This window comes from Biomphalaria glabrata, chromosome 1 (genome assembly GCF_947242115.1).
Source record: "Biomphalaria glabrata chromosome 1, xgBioGlab47.1, whole genome shotgun sequence".
NCBI classification, from domain to species: domain Eukaryota; kingdom Metazoa; phylum Mollusca; class Gastropoda; family Planorbidae; genus Biomphalaria; species Biomphalaria glabrata.
Window position 1 is genome coordinate 14,182,884 of NC_074711.1, and position 9,541 is coordinate 14,192,424.

The 9,541-nt window shown below is 34.9% G+C and overlaps 1 protein-coding gene across 2 annotated transcripts in view; it reads right to left on the bottom strand.

Moving 5' to 3' along the window:
• Positions 1–8,814, bottom strand: part of LOC106068746 (uncharacterized) — a 57,636-nt gene extending 48,822 nt beyond the window's left edge. The window contains exons 1-2 of one of the 2 annotated variants that reach the window (XM_056023580.1): positions 8,657–8,814; positions 6,155–6,481 (exon numbers count right to left, since the gene is read on the bottom strand). In XM_056023580.1, the coding sequence (XP_055879555.1) occupies positions 6,155–6,308 (154 nt within the window). In that variant the 5' untranslated portion in view covers positions 6,309–6,481; positions 8,657–8,814. Of the gene's footprint in view, positions 1–6,154; positions 6,482–8,296; positions 8,536–8,656 lie in introns of those variants that run through there. The other variant, XM_056023588.1, reaches the window with a different exon arrangement.
• Between the last annotated feature and the right edge of the window lie 727 nt (positions 8,815–9,541).

A 9,541-nucleotide genomic window follows, 5' to 3' on the forward strand; every position in this document is an offset into this window, starting at 1 on the left:
AGCTTTTTTTTTATGTTGAAGAGCGGATTTATCGTAAATTTTAGAGGGGGTTTTAAAATCAAAATCTTCCTTAACTGTGCTCTTGAAATTAGGGGATTTTCGTTTGCATTTTTTTTGTTTTGTTTTATAGAAGAGGGGGGGTTAACTAAAGAAACCCCAGGTAGGGGGTTTAAAACTCAAAACCCCTGGTAGGGGTTTTTAAACTCGAACCCCTCTGGTAGGGGTTTTAAACTCGAACCCCCCTGGTAGGGGTTTTTTTAAACTCGAACCCCCCCTGGTAGGGGGTTTTAAACTCAAAACCCCTTTGGTTGTGCTAGGGCAAGTGATGGTTTAGTATTAAAATCTCACCTAAAATAAACAAAATCAAAGCAAAAAATCAGTCACTAAATTCCGACTCCCCCCCCCCCTCGAAAGGGGGGGGATTTCATTTCGGGGGGGGGGGGGGTTGAACCCCCCTGGCTACGCCCATGTTTCATATCGTCATAAATCAGACACTTAGAAACTGCTTGTTTGACAAGGAAAGAATGAATCCCAATTTCAAATAATCAACGCTGTACTATCTACATTTCTTTTTGTTAAACATTTGTTACATGTAGACAAAATTAAGTTCTTTAAATAATTATTGGAATTAAATGCAACATTGTTTCATTTGAATAGCAGGATAAATATTTAAATGATAATAACTGAGATACAAATCATATATTAGCGTATGAAATAATTACATTAATGGATTGTAAAAATTAAAGTCACGACCTGCTTAAATTAAATCTATAATCGTAGACCCCCGTGGACATCTCATAGACCCCCAATTTATTTTTTCACTTTCGTAGACCTCTTGGAAGTCTTCGTAGACCCCTGGGGGTCTATATAGACCACTTTGGGAATCACTGATCTAGATGCTTGGAGACCTTTGGACAGAGGGTTTGGTGATTCCTGGCCTCTGGAAGAAATCCTTTCTTTGGGTCAGGGGTTTCAAGGGCAAGCAATCGTTTTTTGGTGCTACTAATAACTTGTAAGTAATACATTCAATATCAACATTCCCGTTACTAACCAAAGAGCTTCTGTCAGTGAAAATCTGACTGTTTTGGATGCGCAGAAAAATTATGTCACAAAAACATCAATTACTAAGTTATTCTTGCAAATAAAAAAAAAAGAATAATATATTCATTATCTATAAATCAAAACACATATTATATCAAAAATTGTCAAAACCATCGGAGTTTCCCTTTAAATTGTATGCAATGATACAAACAGCGAATAATGAATTCGTCCTCAAACCTTTGTACTGCATCCACAGGCCAGGCGAAAGTAAACGATAGATCATTTCAGAGACAAATTCATTGGATGAATACCAAATATGAAATGCACTACACGGTTCAACTAGATATAAATTTAAAATATCTGATAAATGTACAAAATGGAAATAAAGAATAACATAAATTTAAAAAAAAAAAGAGAACTTACACAACAAGATAATTGATCATTTTCTTTAAAATCAAGATTATTTAGGAGATTTTAAAAAGATAGTCACTATAATTGAGATTAGAATAACTGGAAGTATTTCGTTTTTAATCAAGCTCTTTGTCCAACAGCTTTCATTCCAAACAAATCTCTTGGCTCACTAAGAAACCTGACACTTAATGAATCAACAAACAGATTGCAACATAACATTGTTATGAAAGTTGAAATTTAAGACATCGCCTTAAAAATCTTACAACGGCTGAGCTTCTGTGTTCTGTTTGAACTCAAAGAAAACTTATTGATTTCTTTCTGTTGAAATAGGAACTGAAGAAGGCAACACAGTGTATGGAGTCAGTGATGGGAAAATCAGAAGTAAATACCATGATTATCTACCTTTGAACTGCTGGAGTCTACTACTAGACGGATGTCTTCTAGGGGCCGAAAGCCAGTGCGTGGGATTAAACAACGATTTCTGAATGCAAATGTGGCTCATTTGTAACTTTAAATTCCGAGAGTGAATGGAGCAAGTACAGAATAATCGAATGGGTAATCTTTGTTTTCTGTGACTGTCGCTAGAGCGAGATCTCTGAACTATGACCCTAAGGTCTAAATTAGGATTAGTCCTCAGAAAAATAAAACAAGCGTAGATCGGCTTACGTTATTGCAATGACGATATAGGGCAAGAAATTATTAAACTAGATATTTATGTTTTGTAAGTTTATTTATATTGGACTTTCGACATATTCCTGGGTCCATCGCTACTTTCAATCTAATGAAAAATTTTTGTTTCATTTTGTTCCGTTTTTGTAACCCTAATGTTTACAGTGATCACTTTTTAAAAAATTTATAATTGGCTTCATTATTGACGTCAGAGAGACAGGTGAAATCTACTCCATATCATTTTAGGCTCGCCATCCTACAAGCTACCACCTCATATTTGATACAGCTTTCCCGTTTACAGAGCCTTTCAGCAATACCAGGAGAATTAGTAAGAATGTATTCTTTTCTTCAGAACAAATGTCAAAACAAATCTTGCTCCTGGCGTTGGAAATCAGTTTTGTACTCTCTCTCTCTCTCTCTCTCTCCTCTTTCTTTCTTTCATATCTGTAATGGAAACCGCTGCCATGAAGACTTTTATCTTGCTGAGGATGTTGTCAACATTATGCTTGTGCTCTTTTCAATAGCGGAACCGGCAAGAAAATGTTACTGCTACTAGTGCCCTAACCCTAACCCTGTACCCATATGTGACAAACTGTGACAATATATATATATATATATATATATATATATATATATATATATATATATATGAAAAATCAAAAGACAGATAGATGATGATGATGATTCTGTCTCAGCCGTGTAAAAATCTGCACTCTTTCTTAATATTTGGGCTCAAAACTATTGACTTATTAATAATATTCTCAACACAAAATTCTTTACAAATAATGTTTTCATTATCTCTTTAGTTTCATGTCTCAAGCTAAATGATGGAGATAAAACGTGAAATAAAATACCAAACCTTTTCATTTATTGACATCTAAATGAAATCTGGTTGCAAACTAAAAAAACAAAAAACAAAATGGCAATTAGTCGTGAAGAAAAATAAAATCTGAAATGTTCCAGAATTCTCAAATCATAACAAGTAAACCAATATCTATATAGCCCATCTTTGGATTGTGCAAGGCGGATATGTTTACTTGTGTTTTAAATTGAGATAATGTCTTGGTATATAGTTAAGAAATGCCGTCAAGTATTAATAACGTTCGGTTGTCACATTTCAGTGTAAGCAAACAGAGAATAATAGACAAGATAGCGGCCAAACACAAACAATATCGGACAATTACGTGATGAGACAAGAGAGCGGTCAAACACAAACAATATCAGACAATTACGTGATGAGACAAGATAGCGGCCAAACACAAACAATATCGGACAATTACGTGATGAGACAAGATAGCGGCCAAACACAAACAATATCGGACAATTACGTGATGAGACAAGATAGCGGTCAAACACAAACAATATCGGACAATTACGTGATGAGACAAGATAGCGGTCAAACACAAACAGTATCGGACAATTACGTGATGAGACAAAAATAACACATTGTGCGGTCTGGTGAGATTATTTGCAAGAGAGCATTCTAATAGGAATATCAAATAAGAGTTTTAATAGGAATATCAAACAAAATTTCTAATAAGAATACCAATCAAGAATTCTAAAAAAAATGTATCTGGCATACATATTGAAAAATTCTGTCACACAGCTTATAACGTCCAAAATCAGTTTTATCAATAGTTCTTAATTCAAATCCAGGTCCCTTCATGACTATCGTGACGTTCATAAACTGTTTAAAGTACCATCAAGTTTACTCTCTTTCTGGATTAAATTTTTTTTCTTTATATTTGCTAGGGTGGATGACGCCATTTACCTCTGGTGGCCCAAACGACTCGTGTGCACACGATATCTCAATATGGAGATAAGAACAGTAGAGTTGGGGGTATGGTAACTGAGTTTGAAAGGCGAAGCGCTCCCTTCCTTACACTAAGATCCAGTGGCGTAGCCTATATACCCAAGTTCAAGAATATGATGGTGGGTTCAACTCCCCGCCCCCCTCGATAAACAAAGCAAATCTGGTTGTCCTGTATGTACGTGTATATTTTTGAACTGATTACGACTAGGGGTGTCATGGGACTCCACGTTATAAGCTCTCTTTAAGGTATTTAAACGACGTGTCCTTCCTTGGTGCTCTATTTTATAGAGGCACGGAATACTGTAGTATAATTGTTATGAAGTGTGTGTGTGAGTGTGTGTTTCTATGGTGACGGTGGAAAGAGGTTTTCGATTGGTTGTGAGTGATGCAACATAGGTGGCATTGTGGTCACTTGGTCTTAGGGGAGACAACTCCAGAATTTGCCTATATACTTTAAATAAATTTATATTTAGCATTGTCCACAAGAAAGTTATTCAAGTTTTCAAGTTAATTAGTTGCGATATATTACGCCTACAACGGTTTACAACTACCAGCAGTTTTGGTGCTACAAGTCAACGACCGGTAACAACAATAACAAAAAAATAATCAAATTAAAAATTTCACTAAATTTATATCTAATAATTGCGTTTCAATAATTTTTGTTTTCATACCCACATATACATTTTCTTAAAATTGTTCTCATTTTAGAAAATGCAAAATCATAGTTTTTTTTAAATGTATTTTTACATTGAGAGACTGCAAAAAGAGGTCGCATATTGGCCTAACAAAAAAGTTTCTAGTAATATACTTGATTGATTTGTAAACATTTATTTTATTACACTCAAATGTTTCATGTGATTTTTGAAATAAATATATCCAGTTGATGATTTTAAGATAACTTTTGATTAACCGTAGCACGCAGGTATTGTGAGGTTTTAGTTTAGGTCACTGAAATAGCGGGAGTAATAGCGTTAACAATTATTTAAGGGGACTAAACCCTACAAATTTAGGCAGCTATGTGAATACTGAAGGATTAATTTTCCTTGTTAATATTTAAAAAGTTAATTACCAGTAATTAATTGACTTATTAAATTATTTCTTGTCTACGCCATTGAATGATAGAGCAAAGTTTCAACTTTATATGAGAACATGTGTGGGAGAATTAACGAGTACACATGTTTTACCAGACAGACAGATAGATAGACAGAGTTAGTTGATATAAGATTTGCAAAAAAAAAACAAATGCACGTTGTGATGCGGGGGAGGGGCTGGAGTACAGCTTTAAAAAAACATACAGATCTAACATATATATGTTGTTATAACATAGCTTATAGTAGACTAGTCACCATCTTATAGAATTTGTTTTACTGTCAGTATTGGAAAAATGGAATGTAGATAGACCTCTTTCACATGTCAATGTGTACAACTGGGTGGTAATAATAATTGTGTAATCTTTTTCAAATCAAGTATTTAAATGGCCTAAAACATGGCGTGAAATTGTGACTTGAAAATGAAACTTTATGTTTTACTTTTAAGTCAAAGTCATTCCCCCTCCTTTTTTTTTAATCTCTACATCTACGCGACTTTTAGAAAAAAAAATCTTTTGTATCGCGCATCTATCATTCTAAGATTAAGACCACAATAAGATTAAGACTACTTTACCAATACTTATTGGTAATTTGTTGCGATTACATGGAGTCGTTCTCATAGCATTCTCAGTGCGCCCTGGTCCAATCTTGTGTGGACTTTAGGGTGGGGTGGGGAGGTCTCCCTAAGATAAGATTTCCTTGTTGCCCTTCGGCGCTCAGCAAACAAAATTCAGATGCAGTAGGGTTTTGAGCTCAAGCCTTTTGATAGGTGGCTAAGTGGTTTCACTCAGTTACATATCCAGTGAGATAGGACAGTGATGCTCTTGAAAGTGAGAAAAGTTGCGTCCCCCTCCCCATTCACCAATCGTAAACAAACAACATTGAGCCACGTGATTCTCTATCTCTTCTATACAAATGACAATCTAATTTTAATCAACAATGGTTATCACCGGACAGTTTTTTTTTTGTTTTATCAAGATTATCACGTGACCGTTTGTTTGGGTGAATGAGGTCCATTAAATATCCCTTTTATCCCAAATCAGAAGTTGTTTTCACACATCTATAATTCTTGAGCAGTTTTATACGTAAACACACACACACACACAGATAAAACTCAAATAAACTGGGTTACCTGGCCATTCATTGTCCTCTACTAACACCGTATATAAATCCGAATCCCTGGCCACATCATTGGAAGATGAGAGGCCATTTGTGGGCGCACCTGCTACCATGGACAGTAACACAGACACCGAAATGACCACAGTGAAGACGCAATGGCAGGTCATCGTAACTCTTGGCTGATGAGACCCTTATGTGAGAGAAGCGGCAGGACCGCTAGAATGGTAGCCTTTAAAACTATATCACTACAACATCCTTTGTGAGTAATTGCTCACTTTGCTTGGTCACTCGTTTTCCGACTAAGTAGCCTTCACGTCCACTTTGTGCATCACCACATGGGCTGAAAGGGAAACAAAAAGAGACAAGATTACAGGATGATCGTTGTTCTTTTTTAACCACAGTCATAAAGTGTCGGAAGAGAAAAGAGAGCAGTAGAGATGTTCAGTTCTAATAACTATACAGTCATAAAGTGTCGGAAGAGAAAAGAGAGCAGTAGAGATGTTCAGTTCTAATAACTATACAGTCATAAGGTGTCGGAAGAGAAAAGAGAGCAGTAGAGATGTTCAGTTCTAATAACTATACAGTCATAAAGTGTTAGAAGAGAAATGAGCAGTAGAGATGTTTAGTTCTAATAACTATAAAGTCATAAAGTGTTAGAAGAGAAATGAGCAGTAGAGATGTTCAGTTCTAATAACTATACAGTCATAAAGTGTTAGAAGAGAAATGAGCAGTAGAGATGTTCAGTTCTAATAACTATACAGTCATAAAGTGTTAGAAGAGAAATGAGCAGTAGAGATGTTTAGTTCTAATAACTATACAGTCATAAAGTGTTAGAAGAGAAAAGAGAGCAGTAGAGATGTTCAGTTCTAATAACTATACAATCATAAAGTGTTAGAAGAGAAATGAGCAGTAGAGATGTTTAGTTCTAATAACTATACAGTCATAAAGTGTTGGAAGAGAAATGAGCAGTAGAGATGTTCAGTTCTAATAACTATACAGTCATAAAGTGTTAGAAGAGAAATGAGCAGTAGAGATGTTCAGTTCTAATAACTATACAGTCATAAAGTGTTAGAAGAGAAATGAGCAGTAGAGATGTTCAGTTCTAATAACTATACAGTCATAAAGTGTTGGAAGAGAAATGAGCAGTAGAGATGTTCAGTTCTAATAACTATACAGTCATAAAGTGTTGGAAGAGAAATGAGCAGTAGAGATGTTCAGTTCTAATAACTATAAAGAGATTTTTTTTTTTTTTTGGAGTATCTGATGTACAGAATATTGCAAGTGTGGATAAGCTATTTATAGAAAGGATAAACGAATTTTTTTTTTGGCACACATTTCCCGAGGTCGCGTGAGCCACGTGTTCGAATTCAGGTCGTTTCTCATTTTCTTTTTTTTTATAAATGCTTTTAAAAAACAATTACGTAAAATCCACCCAGATAGTCCTTTGTTTTCTCTCCCCACCCCCAACCATTTTCCCAACTGGTCAAGTGATAGGATCCTAGCGTATTGAGAAAGTTAAAAGCATGAAATAGCGCTAAACAAAAACAATTAGTCAAATTATTATTAATCGCACAGATTTATTGTTGTTGGTCTAGATGATAGATATATTACAAATTTAATAACATGACTGATCCAAACTCATTGATACAATTTCACTTCATATAAGCTTTGTTTTTATAAAGTCTTTTTTCTGTTTCTCTTGTTTTATCTTTTGTAAACTGTATCTTCAGAAATTAAAATGTAAACAAAGAAAAGAGAACTCTGTGACTTACATTCATCGAGGAAATCTCCAAAGGGAAAAAATAGCAATAAAAAAACATTTCCGATAAAGTCCATGTCAATAAGTTTACAGATAAAACTAAAATTGGAACATTTTAGCAATGTTAATAGAATAGATAACTTCAATTTAAAAGAAATGGATTAGTTACCAGAAACTTAAGTGCATGACATTCTTACGGACTAGGGAAGGTTAACTCCTACACTGGCGGCCGAAGTAAATTATTTTCTTGAAAAGGCACAAAAATGAGAAAGTCAATAAATAATTAATAAATAATCATGCCACAAACATTTTTGAAGAGTGCACCCCATGTATAGGTGCCACATTAAATATTTATTTATGAACCAGAACTTGAAAAGATTATTTTGGGTAACTCACTGAATGGCGATTACTTCATTGACTTTTCTCTAGTAAAGAATGGCACTACTGTTACACAGTTTGTCAAAACTCTTAGCAATCAAAGAAAAACAAAAAGCAGGCTTATATATTTGTTATATCCTACAGTTCATATATTCATATGACCTATTATGATAATTGTCAAATTACAAAATAAAATTTAACTGAATATTGTTTGGATAATTGAAATTATTAGCTAGTAGTATTTAACTTCGAAATATACATTTTCATAAATGAATTTTATCTGATGATATTATAATCTAAATGACATAAGAACGCTAATTCAACTAAAGCTTTGGGTCACACAAGAGTACAACTTAGTTAATAAAAACAATTTGTTACCAAAACGTTACGCCGCCCCTCCAGACTGGAACTTGTCACTGAACGACGTTTGACAGCACACAGGCGCTTAGAATATTTATAGTTAAGCCGCTACAAACAACGGCGTTAATGACGCGCGTGACAAAAGCGTCGTGTTCGTGGGAACGTGAGTGAGACGAGGGGCGGTCTGGGTGAGTCGGGGAAACGAGGGGAATAGGCGCACGTGGGAAACAGGAAGTTAGGGTTACGGTTCCGGAATGACTGGACTGTAAGGATAGTCCTTCCTTGCACCGTGTACTGAACCTTTGACTTGTGTTGGTTGTTAAATCAAAGGGATTTAAGGTCGGCTAGTAGAAAAATAAAGCTAAATAATAGGCTACAGCTGGAATGCTTACACAAAATAAAGACCTAAAATCAGTTTTGATTCAATTGTTAACATTACTGTACGACGCATGTGTTTACTTTCTGACCCAGTTGTTTACTTTATGACCCACTTGTTTACTTTATGACCCACTTGTTTACTTTATGACCTAGTTGTTTACTTTATGACCCGTTTGTTTACTTTATGCCCCAGTTGTTTACTTTATGACCCATTTGTCTGCTTTATGACCCAGTTGTTTACTTTATGACCCATTTGTTTACTTTATGACCCAGTTGTTTACTGTATGACCCATTTGTTTACTGTATGACCCATTTGTTTACTTTATGACCCATTTGTTTACTTTATGACCCAATTGTTTACTTTATGCCCCAGTTGCTTACATTATAACCCAGTTGTTTACTGTATGACCCAGTTTTTTACTGTATGACCCAGTTGTTTACTGTATGACCCAGTTGTTTACTGTATATTTCCAAGAAGTCACATTCTATTCAGTACACTGTTCATTAATGAACAAACTGAGTGCA